At 41.2% G+C, this 17088-nt stretch overlaps 1 protein-coding gene across 3 annotated transcripts in view; it reads left to right on the forward strand.

The window, feature by feature from the left end:
• NCAPG2 (non-SMC condensin II complex subunit G2) overlaps positions 1 to 17088 on the forward strand; it is a 116736-nt gene that overhangs the window by 54993 nt on the left and 44655 nt on the right. For all 3 annotated transcript variants that reach the window (XM_073334541.2, XM_073334542.2, XM_073334543.2), the window contains 4 exons: positions 276 to 428; positions 12393 to 12615; positions 14774 to 14886; positions 15391 to 15564. In XM_073334541.2, coding sequence (XP_073190642.2) covers positions 276 to 428; positions 12393 to 12615; positions 14774 to 14886; positions 15391 to 15564 — 663 coding nt within the window. The remainder of the gene's footprint in view (positions 1 to 275; positions 429 to 12392; positions 12616 to 14773; positions 14887 to 15390; positions 15565 to 17088) is intronic.

Genomic DNA, 17088 nt, shown 5'->3' on the forward strand with positions numbered 1-17088 from the left:
AACATGTACTCCTCAAGTACAAGAGATGGACAAAAACACTGCCTCAGGTCAGAAGATCTTAAAAGGTAAAACCACTTCATCTGAAATGAAAGGAATTAAGAGATTTTGAGTTGCTCTTTAGCATTTTCTTTTAAAAGGTAATTATAGAAAAAAATACGTAAATGAAACATCTGCTACTATGTTTAGCCTTAAGTTTAAAAATTTTAGTATAGTTTTTGTATGTCTGCTGTTTTTTTTATTTTATTTTTTTATTCAGTGTGATATTTCTGTTGCAGTGTCTGCCTATAATTTTGGACAACAAACTAAGCCACCCATTATTGGAACAGCTCCTGCCAACAGTAAAATACAGTCTCCATGACAATTCTGAGAAAGTGCGAGTGGCTTTTGTTGATATGCTGCTGAAAATTAAGGCTGTCAGGGCTGCTAAGGTAAGATAAATAGGACTTGGTAGGCTGCACACAGGAGATGTAAACAGAACAAGACAATTTATTCTGAAAGATGTATATTTATCAATACCGCAGTCAATCTGTTATTAGAATACTTAACCAATAATTTGCAGAAACTTACAGGAAATTGTTTTATTGGTCATATATGTCCCATTAAAGGTTTGAGATGTAAAATCCTGGATAGTGGTATTTAAGCATTTCCTGCTATATATTTGAAAATTAAGTTAATGTTATGATTGTCTAGATTCTTGTTAAGTACCATGACCCTAAGTCTAGTGTCCTGTAATCTTCCTGCCTCTCCATGATTGTTTCAATGGAAATGGGGGCATCACTAGGAAATATTGCCACATCAGGAGATTACTGCATCAGAATTTTTGTTATCTCAAATGAGGATCAAACTTTCCATATAACAAGTTAATCTTTTCCTCTTAGATTCTTAGTAACTTTAGTGTGTTCTTGATTGGTACCTCTCAGTTCCTTCTTTAATAACCAGAAGAGTTTCAGCTCTTGCCATTTTCTGTTGGGCCAGTAGCTACTTAAGAAAAAGAGGATACGGAATCAGCCCTCTGGGACCAGAACGGGCAGGAGAAGAAAAAACAGAAGCTGCTTATGGGGCAGGGCCACTACTGGAGAAAGAATGTCCATGAGATCAGAGAAGAAGGGAAACAAGTCACGGAGAATAATGTGTAAGGGAACATGGAGGAGAGAGAGAAATGGAAGAGATGGGATGGGGAGATTAAATAAAATTATCCTTTTTTAAAGAAAAGTTAAAAGCAGTTCAATAGTGGTTACAGTGAGGCTGCAGTGTTCCAAATAGAGGAGGTGGTCACCTCTGAGAGAGATCCCACTCTGAAAAAGTTTAAGCCTGGCTCTAGCTAAAATACTGATGCCAAAGCAGGATTTCCTAATAGTTCTCCTTTCAGCAGAGCTAACATGGAGTGGCAGAAAGATCACTGTGATACTAATGCTTGTGCTTGTACTGCAAGTTAAGCCTCAATGCAAATCTTACCCATCTGACAGAAACTGATTACTATGATATTAATGCTTAGTGCTGGTGTCTTGGAAGTTTGTGCATGTCTCATTACTCTAATGCTAGTCTCAGAGGACATGATTCTAGACTTGCTTGCAAATCTCATCTATCAAAATGCTTTTCTTCATATTTTAAATTTTAATAAGATTTTGAGATTTGAAAAGGCAGCAAATTGCAAATTTCATGTCAACATGTATCTTGGGCCAAGAGCAGCAATTTCTGGGAATGAGGCTGTATTATTTTAGTTTCTAATATGAAAATCCACAGTGGTCATGCATTGGCACATACTTTAGGTTTTCCAAGAGGCATGAGATTCAGCCATCCTAAAAATGCACCAATATCCTGTAGTACACGTGTCTGTGCTGACATGGTTATTGCTATTAGAGTATGAATTGTTCATTTTATTACATTTATTATAGGAGGGGCTCATAGCACTGCCTGTTGTTAAGGTTGCCTATTAAGAATGTGCTGCAGCCCAGAACTACAACTGGTTGAGCAGGACTTCCCCTGCAATTGCAGTTTCTGGTTGCTCCAGGCTGTGCCAGATCCACTGGAATTGGGAGCCTGTCTGATCTGTGTTCTGAATGACACTCCTCTTCACCCCCCACTGATGGCCAGGCAGTGTGGAGAGGAGGAGGGGACTTGTAGCCAGAACGGGGAGGGATGGGGAATGAGGAGACAGATTTGATGAGGAGCTCGGATGGGACACTGAGATTGGATAAGGAGCCTGGGGAGGGAGACTGGGCCCATGAGCAGATAGGGAAGGAAGTTACTGGAAATTGTGAGGGAGACAGATTGTATGAAGAACTAGGAGTAGGGGGGAACTGGCTGGGTAGGGAACTGAGAATGGGGGAGACTGGGATTAGGGAAGTAGGATTTGCTGGGCAAGGAAACTGGGACTTGTATGAGAAGCCTGAGGAATGGACACTTAGACTGGCTAGGGGAGGTAAATGGACTGGGATGTTGAGCTAGGAGTGGGGAAGATCTATAGGGACAGGTTGTAGGAGAATGGAGAAAAGTTTGTGCCCACTAGAGGACACTCTTCTCCAGATCCTAGAATGGAACCCAAGATTCCAAGCCTCACCATTCCTCTGCCATCAATATATATCTGTGAAGCGTACTGGCAAAGTGTCTCATTCCTATTCTGTTGTTAGTCCACATAGAGGATGACAACCTACTATTGCTCTGTTGCTTATCAGCTCAACTGGAAGAGGTCTGGGCCATGGATTTAAAGGTTCCAGCCCTCTAATGACCTATGTAGGTGTTAATATGTTGGCACATGATAGAATGTGTTTGGGTGGTTTTAGGTTTTTTGTGTGCAACTTCCTAGCCTTATTAAAGAAATATTAAAAGAACGTTATTAAGTCAAGCACTCTGGGGTTAGGAAATGCCAGAATTAAGCCTGGCTGTGCATTATATCGGTTCTTAATTACATGTTCACATATTTTTTTCCCACCAGATCAATCAAGTTGTGTAGTAAAACAGACTGTTGTCTGTAGGACTCCTGCCTCATTTGTTATAGAAGATGGAGGGTGTGTAGTGAATGAGGCAGGATATTTCAGAAAGAGAAAGTTGGTCTCACGGTTGGAGCAGCTGATGAATGCTGGAGAATTGGGTTCTATTCATGCTTCTGCCACAGAGTTCATACATGATGATAGGAAGTCATTTTTCAGAGATGGCCATTAATTGTGTTCCTCATTTTCTGGGTGCCTGTCTTGAGACCCCGGGGTATCACTTGCAGAAGTACTGAGCACTCAGAGCTCCCATTGACTTCAACTGAAGTCATGCTTGGAACATAATTGCTGTATTATGCTACATATTTTCAAAAAATCAAGTCCTAGGTTTCTCAAATTGGGCACAGAAAATTAGTGGGTACTTCTGACCTTAATCTCTCTTTGCTTCAGTTCCCCATCTATAAAATGTGGATGATCCTACCCTCTCATTTCAGAGGGATAGTGTGAAAATAGAATATTAATGTTTGTGAAGAAATGCTGTAATGGGTACCATAGAAAAAGCCAATGAGGAGATCAATAGTTCTGCCTTCTGGGCAGGGTTTGAATAGTCTGTGGTAAATAATGCCTGGAGCCACATATTTAGAGCCTCGTGTTTTTTGCAAATGCAAAATGGCATAAAACACCATAAAACTAAAAAAAAACAGGTGCACTGGGTCGCAGTGCTGCTCAGGTTTGGCCTGGCCACTCCTCTGTCATGATGACAGAAGGGCAATGGGGCCAAAACTGAGCAGTGCTGCGACCTCATGTGCCAGGGCATGACATGCAGAGCACCGCTGCAGGGTGAGTGCAAGGTGGTCTCACTCTCCAGCCCTGTCCCTTAGGATCTTCCTTCTTCACTAGACTGGAGTAGGCTTGCTCTCCATGCCCTCTTCCGTCCCTGGGAATTTTTCTGCAATGTTCATTTTATTTTGTTTTGTTCCCCTCCCAAGAGATAAAACAAAATTTCTGAAAAATTATTGAAAAGAAAAAAGAATTTCACAGGGTTCTACACATACTGAACAATGCGGAGAAAACAAAATATCAAATAACTACTCACTAAGTGAGCACCGTCCATCCTGTGCACAGATGGAGGCAGGGTGCTGTGGAAAAAATAGTATGTTATCCTGTAATTAAAGATTGTGTCATAGTGCACTGGCAACCTTAATTTTGTCATTTACTAACTTTTGAGTGCTTGATTTAGGAAGCATAATGGTCTTTTAATGTAGCCTTTTCTGTTTAATTAAAATAACTTGTTAAGGAAAGTTTATGCAATTGATTTTTCCACTAGGAAAAAGTAGTCTCCAGTAGATTGATAACAGAAAAAGATTTTCCCTAGTAATATGATTGTATTAATTTTTATAGCTTTCTCGTTTTTGTAAAGTTCACTGCCAGCCCTCCTTTCATCAGTAGTTTGTAACTCACAGCCATTTTTTCACTTTATCTTTATTAGTGGGTGGTGAGGGGAGAGATTTCCAACTATATACCATTTCATTTTGACCCAAACGCAGGTTTTTTAAGACTTTTTTTGTCACATTTTTAAAAAAAAAAAGTTTTCAATTTGATCTGAAATGAAACGTGAAGTTCTTGCCTTTAGACAAATTCTAAAGATGAATGCACAGCATTCCAATCACAGCATACATTTGTTCTTCTGTTATTTGTGAAATAATTTGATTCCATGATTACACACTATCCTAATGCACAGGCAAAAAGAAAAGAATTAAGGTTGTACATGGAACTGTAGCTGTTGCATTTCTGATCCGAGTGCCCATTTAATGTTTTCTATGTGGAAATTGAAGTAGTAGAATTCCAAGGTATTCACACTCAATTAATTACTTAGGCCTTAATGAACGGTATAGCCACATTGCAGTGGGTAACTGCAAAGATCCACAGTCCTCATTGTGGAAGATCATTGGCAATATGTGGTTGTTTTCACGGCCACTGAATATTGTCTTTTGTGACTGTTTTCCAGTGTATTAATTTGCACCTTCACAAGTTAAATCTCATTTTACTTTCTGGTTACTAGTTTTTCTAGGCTCCCCTAATATTATGTAAAACATACAAGGTTCATGGAAGCATTACATAAAAGTACCATGCAAATATCCATGAGAAGAGTCTCTTGTAAGAGTGGGGGGAAAAAACAACCCTGTCCTCCATTCCTATTATTCTCTGTACATGGTGCAGACACCTATTTTTATTGTAGGTTAGAGTAACCTTTATTTTGTTTAGTATAAAAAGATTTGAGAGGGAAAGAAACAGGCATGTAATACTAAATTCTTATTGGAATATTAAGATGTAGGTTTCTGGAAATGTTCCCTATGTGGTCTGAGTATTTATTTAAAAAAAATTGATATAGTGATTAAGTTTGCATGCAGAGCTGTATTGTTTAAAATATTCTAAATTTTTTAGTAGAGATGAGCTATAGCAGTAGATTGCTATTAGTTTTATTTCCAGTAGGTTGAGTTAATTAAGCTGCCTCTCCATTGACATGTTGGCTTACTGTGCTTGAAAATTGTTGTGTAAAATGTTTTTCCAAAAGGGAATGTGAGGTAAGCTTTCTCACTCTGCACGTGCACTAAATTTAAAATTTTTCCAAAATCTATTTACCTTCGTTTTGTTAAAATAGATGGATGTGTTGTTGTTTTAAAACAGACTGTTTAATATTGATACTCTTACATGTTTTGTCATAAGTTACATTTCTTCTTCGAGAGATTTGCACATGTCCATTCTACTCTTGATATTCGTGCTCACAGCCATCAGAAATTTTTCTCTCTATGATACCTGTCAGGTGGCTCGAGCATCCTTTGCTGCCACATGGTGGTATAAAGGGTCAAGCTGCCCCCAAGCTTCATCAGTTCCTTCAGCCTGTGAGTCATTGGAATTGCTTGGCTTGCCTTAGCCAGTGCTCTGTGTGTTGATTGTAAATTAATTGTACATAGTTTACTAGATGTATTGGTTTAGTACTTAGTGTAAGTTTTTTCTTTTTTGGCTCAATTGGGGGTTTTTGTCTATTACTTGGTACTGTATGATGCCTTGATCACTGGGCTTCATCCTGCATCTCTTGCACTAGGCCAATGCCTGTGAGCTATCCACACTCAAGCTGCTTTAAGTGTTTAGGAGAAGTTCATATTCATTGTCAGAACTACAGAGACTTTAAGCGTTGGACAAGGAAAGACAGAGAAGGCCGGCTAAAGTTTTTGCTCATTGAGGCAGCCTTAAGTCCTCTGTTAGAGCCTGGTCAGTCCTACCCTGCACTGAGTACTTCAGCTTTCATTAGGAGTGCACCTTCTATGCTGCCTGAGTCCCAGTGCACCATCTGTCTAGGAAGAGGCATAAGACCTCTTAAACAGACCACTGAGAGGGGAAGGTTGCCAGGCATAGGGATCAGAATAGAGTGAGGCCAAAACCTAAGCACTGCTCTTCTGTGGCACCGCAGAAGCTGGCACCATTGATTCCAGCACCAAAGCAGATGCAGTCACGTCTGAAGCCTGAGGGAATGCCTTCTACAACTGTGGTACCATGCCATTCTGAGACCATCTCGGTAGTGACCACACTGGAGGAGTTTGTGGCAGCAAGAGATCTGCTGAGCCTTTCAGTGCCAGTTTCTCTGACAGTGCAGGAGACTGTGCTCTCAGTACCAGCAGACAGGGGTGTTGCAGCGCTTGGTACCATGTCAACCTCCATTGCTTCAAATTGCAAATCCATCAGTACCATCAAAGGGGAAGCTTGCAACATTGGCTGCTCAGTGTCCTTCTCTGACTTGGCATTGGACTCCGACATCATTGGGACTAGCCCCTACTTGGTCTGCAGGGGGGAGAGTTGTCCTCCACTGAATCGGAGATTGGCTCCTATGTTTCCCACCCTCAGAGCCACTTTCATTCCACTCCACTAAGGCACTACTTCTCTGCTCGGGAACCTTTGGCCACCCCCTCAATGGCTAGGGGGTCACCGGGGCCCATTTTGGAATCCATGGGGTTTCCTTCAGGATTCTAGGTCATATCGGAGATGTTCCTGTTCTGTGTCCTCAGAGAGGCATGGGGCACCTACTCGCCTGGCACTGTGTTCCTGAGCCTGGTGCCAGTCCCCATACCAAACAGCAAGAGGTGGTTCAGGAGGACCTTGCTGGATATCTAGTGGAGGAAGAGCAGTGTCAGCTTGTGCTGGCCTCTTCTTCTGGTGAAGCAGTCTCCTTGGGCATTTTGCCTCCCCCAGATGACTGTAAGGCCACCAAGAGCTGTTGAAGAGGGTGAGGATCCAGGTGAAGGAGGTTAAAGAACCCTCTTAATGCCTGTTGACATTTTGGCTACAGCCTGGCTTTCAAGAGAGGTCTCCCTGTTAACAAGGCTAGTATGGACCCTATTACGGCTCTCTGGCAGACCCCTTCCTCCAGTCTCAATTTAGGTGAGGGTCTCTTGTGTTGTCAGTGTCCAATGAAGGGGACCAACAAGGGTAACACGATGTGACCCCCAAATCAAAAGATGAAAAAAAACCCCAAAACCCTACATCTGTTTGATATAGCAGTTTTTATTCTACTGGGAGGTTGCAACTCAGGATTGCCAACCAGCCAGCACTTTTGGGATGGTATGATTTTGATGTTTGGGATTCCATTTTAAATTTAGAGACATGCTGCCAGAGGATGCTAGGTAGGAGTTCCCCTCATTACCTTATTAGGGGAAATCTGTAGCAAGTTCTGCGCTGTAGGCTGCACTGGATGCACTGGACTCGGCAGCTAGGTCCATGGTTTCTGCAGTGGCCATGTGCAGGAGCTGTTGGCTGCAATCTTTGGGGCTTCCACAAGAGATTCAACAGACTTTACAGGACCTGCCCTTTGAAGGGTCTTCACTGTTTTTGGAGCAAACTAACTCTAAAATCCCTGGCTTGAAGGACTTGACAGGGCAACTCTAAAGTTTTTGCAAAAAGAAAAGGAGTACTTGTGGCACCTTAGAGACTAACAAATTTATTTGAGAATAAGCTTTCATGAGCTACAGCTCACTTCATCGGATGCATTCAGTGGAAGAAGTTTTTGTGGGTGTATACTCCAGTCCCACCCAGTTAGCACTTACACCCACAGCAGACCCACTATTACTTTGTCCTTGCTCCTTGGCAGGATCTGCAGAGAAAAAAAGAGTAGGGGTTGTAGATATAGACCTCTTTCTCCTTCTGTCTCAGCGTCACGGTCTGTTCCATCTAGACACCCAGGGGAAGCTAAACAGGCATTTTGATGAGATGCTAAAGCTCGCCATGCCAGTTTCCATTTTCCCCACACTTGCAAACTGCTTTTCCCACTTTCCCAGTGCTTGGTCCTGGATTAGCTCAGACTGATGGGTATTAAGCACTGGAAGTGGGATATACCCTCCAATTTATTTCTACCCAACCCCCCTGCCCTGTCTCTCTTCAGGGGCCACTCACGAGGCGCTCCTACTACAGGAGGTTCAGTCTCTCCTTCAGGTAGGAGCCATAGAAGAGGTTCTGCAGTGTCACAGAGGAAAAGGGTTCTTTTCCTGTTATTTCCTAATCCTGAAGCCAAAGGGAGATCTCAGACCAATTTTAGACCTGCACCAACAAATACTTCAGAAAGATAGTTTCATGTGGTCACCTTGCCTTCCAGCTTTCCATTATTCTATACCTGTATCCTGGAGACTGGTATGCTGCCCTCAATTTAAGAGATGACTACTCTCATGTGGCATTTTATCAAGGTCACAGAAAGTTTTTCAGGTTCATAGTGAATCACTTTCATTATCAGTTCACTGTGCTGCCTTTTGGCCTGTCAGCAGCTTCTCAGGTTTTCACAAAATATGTCTGGTAGCAGCGTTTCAGAGGAGACTAGGAATACAGGTCTACCATACCTGGATGACTGGCTAGTTAAGGGCTGGTCCAGGGCTCAGGTTCTCTCCAGTGTGCAACTCATCCCATCATCCTTCAAAGCTCTAGGTCTGTTTGTCTAAGTTGATCAGTCTTTCCTTTGTCCAGTGCAGAGAATAGGGTTTTTATAGGCGCATTAGTGGACTCTGCTCAGGCCAGAGCTTTCCTTCCAGACACAAGATTCCAAACAATTCATTCTCTTGTGGCAGACCTTAACGTTCCCCCCAACATCAACTCAAAACTGTATGAAACTCCTGTATTACTTCATACACACATGTAGTCCAACATACCAGGCTGCAAATCAGGACTCATCAAAGTTGGCTGGCCTCCATTTATTCACCAAGTTACCACTGTGCTCACTGTGCCTTCACAGGTACCAACCTTGCTAGATAAGTGGACAGACTCACTCAATGTTTGTGTGGGTGTTCCCTTTGTCTGCCCCGAGACTTTACTGACACTGGTGATAGATGCATCTGTCCTGGTGTGGGGAGCTTATCTGGATGCCCTCCGAACTCAAAGTTTGTGGGCCTCAAGGGATCTCTTTCTTCACATCAGTGTCAGAGAGCTAAGGGCTGTCTGCCTTGCCTGACAGGCCTTCCTACCACATGTTAAGGCCAAAAGCTTGTTTGGTGTCTCAGACACTACTGTGGCAATGTTTTACCTCAACAGGCAGGGGGAACCCACTCGTCTCTTCTTTGTCAGGAGGCAGTTCACCTATGGAACTTTTTCATTGCCGATTCAATCCGTCTCAAAGCCGCTTACTTTCCAGGGATGCAGAATGAGTTGGTGGATCACCTAAGCAGATCATTTACAAGTTGTCATGAATGGTTTCTCTGCCCAAATGCATCCAGACAGTTTTCTCAATTTTTCAGACAGACCTATTTGCAAACAAGGGCAACAAGAAATGCCAACAATGTTGCTCCTTACAAGGCCAGAGTCGTGGTTCTATCGCAGATGGTTTCCTGCTACCCTGGACAAACAAGCTCTACTATGCTTTTCCCCACAATCCCATTCCTGCAAAGAGTCCTCCTAAAGAACAAGCAGGATCAGGTCTAAGTTATGTTACTAACCCCAATGTTACTATGCTATGTTACTAGCCTTGATACACTGGTTCGCCATTGTATTGGATCTGTCAGTTGCAGCTCCAATTTCGCTCCTGTTGTACCTGAACTTGATCTCCAAAGATAATGGTCAGCTGCTCCACCAAACCTGTGATCCTTCATTTAACAGCCTGGAGGCTCCATGGCAAAGTCTTAGAGGGAGTCTTGCTTGAAGCAAGTTCACCATGTCTTGTTAGAAAGCCCTCTACCAGAGCTGCTTACATGTCAAAATGGAGGCCTTTTTCGGTCTGGTCTTGCCAGTTTGGGGGTCTCGCCAATGCAGTCCTCTCTCCAGCATTTATTTATTATGCTGGATAGAGGACTATTTATTGCACTTAAACAGCAGTAGTTAATGATTCTTCTACCAAATGATTCTGGTAGTAATATCAGTTTTCCATCCCGATGTAGATAACTATTCTATATTTTCTAATGATATAACAATCAGATTTGTGAAGGGACTGGAAAAGTTGTACCCTCAAATAAGGGAACTTATCCCCACCAGAACTTGAACTTTAGATTTGTCAAAGCTCATGGGGCCACCATTTAAGCCTCTAACAACATGTTCCTTACTGCACCTATCTCTAAAGGTGGCTTTCCTGATAGCTATCGCTTCGGACAGGAAGGTAGCCAAATTGTGTGCTCTGACATCCGAACCACCTTATACAATATCCTTTTAAGGATAAGGTGTACTTGTGCCCTCATCCAAGATTTCTCTCAAAAGTGGTATTTAATTTTCATATTAACCAGTCAATTTACTTTCCTACATTTTACCCCAAACCACATGCCAACAGAGGAGCAACGTTTGCACACCTTAGATGTCAGAAGAGTGTTGGTATCCTACATAGGGAGGATTAAAGCGTTTTGTTTGTCAGCCCAGCTATTGGTGGCCATAGCAGGCAGATGAAGGGTCATCCTGTCTCTTTGCAAAGAATTTTGTCTTGGATAACTTTCTGCCTTCATGTTTGTTATGATCTGGTAGGCATTTCCCTGCTGGGCAGACTGACAGTACATTCCATGATATGGCAGGCAGCCTCTAGAGTGTTCCTCGCTCAAGTCTAAATCCAGGACATTTGTGGAGTGGCAGTCTAGTGTTCAGTTCATACCTTTGCATCCTATTATGCCAGTACTCCGTACTCCAGACATGATGCTAAATTTGGACAAATTGTACTCCAGTCTGTGTGTACATGAACTCCATCATACATTATGGCTTGTGAGTCACTGAGTGGAATATACATGTGCAATCACTCCCAAAAAAAAAAAATTGCTTCTAGCCTTTCATATCTGTTGTTCTTAGAGATGAGTTGTACATGTCCATTCCACGACTTGCCCTCCTATCCCTTGGCTTCAGAGTTGTCCGGCAAGAAGGAAGTGAGGGAGCTCAGGGATGGGTGAGCCCTTCATACTGGCATGCACTGGTGCATGGCAGAAGAAGGTGCTTAAGCTGCCCTAATGGGTATCACTGAGGAAAAAATTTCTAATGACTGTGCACAGGGTGCACGCACACCTGGAATGAACATGTGCAATACACGTTGAGGAACAACAGTTACAAAAGGTTAGTAACTATTTTTCTTTAAATAAATAGGAAATGTGTACTTTTGTTAAGTATTGAATGTTGGAAAATATGTTTTCAATAAGCCCTTGTTAGTAAAGTGATTATTAGGAGAGGCTGATCTATTGAGCTGCATGCGGTAACACCATATTTTGTAACCACAAGGGAAAAACTGCTGTATTTAGTGAGCCATAAGGAAGAAGATTTTTCAGTGCCTAATAACAATTCCAAAACTTTTTTTGAAATCACATATCTAAAAGCATAGACCTAATTAATTCAAGACCTTGCCACAAAAATGACAGATGTAAAGTAGTAGCATTACTATTGCATAACTAAGAATTTACTCCCTGCATTCCATGTCTGTAATGCAGTAGCTGAGACAGGACTGAAGTAGTGGCAGCTGATGGCATGGGCTAATCTTTGGTGGATATATCTGGAAGGTAGCTTGTGCACTAATCACCCTTACAGCTGCCTCAGAACCTAAAATTTTCATAGGTAGGGAATTTAACTCTCTCTGAAGCTGGGAGTGAGACGTGAGTAAGAATCCTGAATAACAGTTTTTGCGATGATATTTTCAAAGTATTACTACTGCAGGTAAGTAATTCTTCCTTATCAACTGAACTGAATAAAGAATTTTAGGTACACTGGATTGTAATTGCGAGAGTTGGAATTTGACTAATACACTCAATATGCTATGTATTGCACCTGAATAATGCTAGAGTACTGGTTCCATATAGTGCTATGTATTTTAGTATTTTACTCCTAAACAATACATTTTACTTTTGTTCAGTCAGTGTTTTGGTGCAGAAAGTACTGTTAACCAAAAAAAAATTGTAATATCTTGTTTCTCTTTCCCTTCTTCTGTTGCCCCTTTAACTTCCTCCCCTTCTCACTTTTAAAAAAAAATTTCAAAAGTTCTGGAAAATTTGTCCCATGGAGCATCTTCTGACTCGTCTTGAAGTTGATTCACGTCCTGTGTCACGCCGCTTAGTAAATCTCCTATTCAACTCTTTCTTGCCTGTTAATCAACTTGAGGAGGTATGGTGTGAACGCTGTGTTACACTAATCCAGATGAATCCAGCAGCAGCCAGAAAGTTCTATCAGTATGCTTACGAGTATACTGCTCCCACCAACATAGGTAAAGTACTGGACACTACAAGAGTCCTGGAAATGTCAATTTTATATTACTTGTTTAACACTTAGTTTGTCTCCAGTACTTGGGGGCCTTCAGTATTGTCAAATGGCTGACTCTACAAAAATCTCTTCTGAAAAATTCTTCCAAATTTCCCTAATTGAAAATGTTCTTAGACCAGCAGTATCAGGGAGATACATTGCAGGAAGTTTTCTTTCTAGCGAAGAATGCTATTGAATCCATGCCAGCAAGCAAACTAGCAGAGTGGTTTTATTTCCAGAACTTGCTAATGTCAGAAAGAAATAAGGAATCTGCACAGGTTGATTCCATGCTCAAGACATCAGGTCACCCAAAGAACAATCCCTACACATGCATTCTAGAGATGAGGGTGGTTGTATGGACACTGAGAGATTTCAAAGATAGTAGCCTAATTATGTGTTCTGTAAAGATTGTGGATTTATGTCCGGGGGGGAGTGATGGTTATCAGGGCACATAAGACTCGGTCACTTTTACTCCCTACCTTCAGGGAGAGGGAGTCTTCCTTGTGGTTGCTGGGTATCCTCTCCCTGACACCAACCAGCCTCTCAGCCAATCGACCATGCTTCTCCGGACTATGCCAGCCCTAACTTCATCTTGCAGGTTAACAATAGGTGCACCCTGAATCACTTGGAATCATTCCTTTTTTATATCAAGCCTCTGACATTGGTTACTCACAGAAATTCCAGATCATCAGCCTCCAAAGGTGCAGTGTACCCCAGATTACCAGTTTTATCTTAAACCATTGCTTCTGTAAACCACACAGTACTTGTAAGCACTTACAATAAAACAAAAGTAGATTTGTTTTAAGAAAGAATAAAGATTTAACTAGAAGTGAAAGAAAGTGATGGGAACAACTGATTACAACTCAAAACAAAATCATAACATGTGAACCTAGGTTTACTCTTGTCAATAGTTACCTTTCCTATATAATAAAGTAAGCTTCCTACCCCCAGAAAGTTCAGCCCCGTAGAGAGCTGGCTGGTTTCACAAGAATCAGGATCCAAACATTCATGAAAGTCCCCTGCTCCTTAAAGGATTTCTTCAGTGAATGGATACAGAACCTTTCCTTACATTTGGTGATACAAATGTACAACAGTCTTTTGTATTTATTCACAACCAGGGTGATCTTCTGCCTGTTATAATGTTCCTTGTCACCTCCAAGTGGTTTATGTTGTTTTGTGTTGTCTTTGATGGCTTTCCATTGTTCTGGGTTGTGGCAAAGGTAAATAATAGAGCCTTTCATTACTTTGCTGTCTGAGTGACAGCTCCCTTTTGCTTTAATGGCTCATCACCAAGACACACTACCCCGATGACTTAGGGTACATCTACATTTAAAATGCTACCCATCCTCCTAGGTAATCCATTTCCCCAAGAGAAAGTAGCTAGGTCAATAGAAGAATTTTTCCATTGACCTAGTGCTGTCTGCACTGCGGGGTTTAGCAATGCCACTCTGGTGTGGATTTTTCACCATGGTAACTCAACAGCCTAATCTTCTAGTGTAGACCAAGCCCAATTTTTACTCCCAAGTCCATAAAGCATACTTTCAATATAAATACATTATTCTTGAAATATTATCCATACATACATACATCTTGAAATGATTGAGTCTTGACCAGGAGTTTTCTGTAGATACCTTACGTTACTTATTATGGATAAATCTCCTGTAAGACTGAGTTTGGTGCAGTGGGTGTCTTAGCTCTGAGGTGAGAGTTTGCAAATAACAGGGGACCCTTTGCCAAGGAGTCTCCATGTCACAGAGAGCCATCATGTTTTGAGACTAGTTCATTGAAGTAATAGCTATTGCAAATAAATTTAGTATAGCTTCCTGTGATCTTTTCTCTGGAGAAAAATACCAAACAAGGGGATTGTGTATTTTTTGTTTTGTTTTTTGTTTTGTTGTTTTCAATGATTGGATCAGAAAGGGCGGTGATTACTTAAACCACAAGTGTTTCATATTTGAATATATTAAATTTACTTTAATGGAATTGGTATCTTATATACTAGCTGTGTCTGGTTCTTATCTCCCACTTCCTCAAATTTTTATAATTACCTGTAATATCATCTGTTGCTGATAAAGGGTTCTTAAGTGGAATGGTTGTCTAAATTATCTACTTTCAAAATTTAGCTAAATTCATGCTCACTATTCGGCGCTGCTTGAATGCCTGCATTCAGAGAGCAATAAAAGAAAATAAAGATGATGAAGATGAAGAAGAAGAAAGTGAAAAGGAGAATATAAGTGTAAGTAAAATAAGGCTTTTACTTTATGCTGAGTACTAACAACTTTTTAAAATAGCACTTATGTTGTGAGAGACAGGAAAGTGAACATGAAAGAGGGAGACCATAAGGGGAACAAATGGTGATCTCTAGGGATAGGAAGACAGGAAAAAGTGGCGATCAAGCCACTACTGTGATGTGAGAAAGAGTGGCAAGTAGCTTAAGAAGCAAGAGGAATTCCAGGCATACTTAAAATGGGTGCTTGTCTCATACTGATGGTTATTCTAAGTATACAATAGTAGAAATTATTTTGCAATTGTATTTATTCAAATATGGATCTATCAAAATGACTATATTTATGCACAGATTAAGTCTGAGTTGCAGCATTCACATCCCCATATAGTAAGCATAGCTCCTTTGTTAAATGAAGAGTTCAGAAAAAGGTTTTCAATTTTTGAAACATAATTTTAACCTTCATTCATATTATACAGTGTTAGCTATTTTAATCCCCAAATGTTTGCATTTTAGATGCTAAATAATGTGTTGTCAATAAACGATGTGGCTTCCATGGCAAGTTTACTGGAGATTACTGTAATTCTCTGGAGAAGTATTCACAAAGCACTGGATCACAATGAAGAAGCCAAAGGTTACACAATCAGAAAGTTTGCCTCTGTACTGCCAGAATATTTTAAAGCTTTTAAGGTAAACTTTAATATCACAGGTTAAAATTGTGGCAAATTTAAAATATAGATGAATGACTTCCTAGAAACCTGTATTCTTTTATTTTAAATTATTTTTAATTCTAGTGCTTGCATGGCATATGTGCGCATGTCCCTTGTCTGTCTTTCTGCAATTGTGTTTTCATATGGTGTTTGGATGATGCCATGAACTAAAAAGTGGCTGGAGTGAGGTCCTTGGAATTTCCTAAACAAAAGAGGTTTCAGAGTAGCAGCTGTGTTAGTCTGTATTCGCAAAAAGGAAAGGAGTACTTGTGGCACCTTAGAGACTAACCAATTTATTTGAGCATAAGCTTTCGTGAGCTACAGCTCACTTCATGCATCCGATGAAGTGAGCTGTAGCTCACGAAAGCTTATGCTCAAATAAATTTGCTAGTCTCTAAGGTGCCACAAGTACTCCTTTTCTTTCTAAACAAAAGAGAGTGCTCTAATTTCACAGAGAGTCTGGCAGATAGCTCTTGAGGCTCCCCTGCAGAACAAAATATTCAGTGTTAAGTCATATGAGGAGTTTCCCCCCACCATTCTGAATAATCACTACCCCAGTTCCTCTTTCACTACTTGAGCAGACAACTTAGAAACACCAGACTCTTCTTCCCCTCCTTGCACTTGTTTTTGCTATCTTAATTCTGCCTTGTAGTGGGCATTCTCTTGATGCACTTGCTCATTGTTAGGCGTTGACATGTTTGGCTCAGTTAGTTCCATTAATCTTCATAGTGTTGGCCCAGTTGATCTGTTCACCTAGTCCTGCGGTATTCCTCATGAGAGATGCCAAGCTCTGTTCGTTACTAATAGTACATGTGCTGCCTGTGATACCTTTGGAAGGATCATCCAAATGAAGGCTTCTCTTATTTGTGTGAGTTGTGCTCTGAGAGCCCTCAAGGACTGTGAAAGCCATCTGAAAGCTTCCTTAGTGGAAGAATTATCCTTTCTTCTTTGAGTAGTGTCCCTAAGGGTGCTCCACTCTTGGAACATTTTTGCCCTCTGCACCTCACATCGGAGATTTTAGGTAGCAGTGCCCGTTTGGCCTGCGCATACATGTTGTGCCATGCACCAGTGCAATATAGCGTTGCACAGGTGAACCGCCTTCTCAGCCGCCTTAGCCCAAGATGGAGCCTCAGTAGCCTCTGAATTGAGATTACCTAACTTGTATTTTTTTTCTCTTGTTCAAGATAGTTTGTTAGTTCATGGAGTTTCTGTTAGTTCTTATACTCCCTTTTTTCTTTTTTGAGTTTTAAAAAAAATTCTTACTGGAATAGTGAACTGTTCACCATCCATAGTTATTTTTTCTTTTTTCTTCCATCTGGGGAAGAGGAACCTGGAAAGGGTATGCCCAGCTCCCCCGGGTTTAAATGCTATCTTTCCTGCCAAGAGGCTATCCCGGTCAGTGACAGACATAACCGAAGTCACATGTCCCTCAAAAGTATAATTTCTGCCAGAAATTAAGGTCAAGGGCCAGAAAACTCTGAAGTAAAACTGCATCTGCTTATGA

This window comes from Lepidochelys kempii, chromosome 2 (genome assembly GCF_965140285.1).
Source record: "Lepidochelys kempii isolate rLepKem1 chromosome 2, rLepKem1.hap1, whole genome shotgun sequence".
In the NCBI taxonomy this organism is placed as follows: domain Eukaryota; kingdom Metazoa; phylum Chordata; order Testudines; family Cheloniidae; genus Lepidochelys; species Lepidochelys kempii.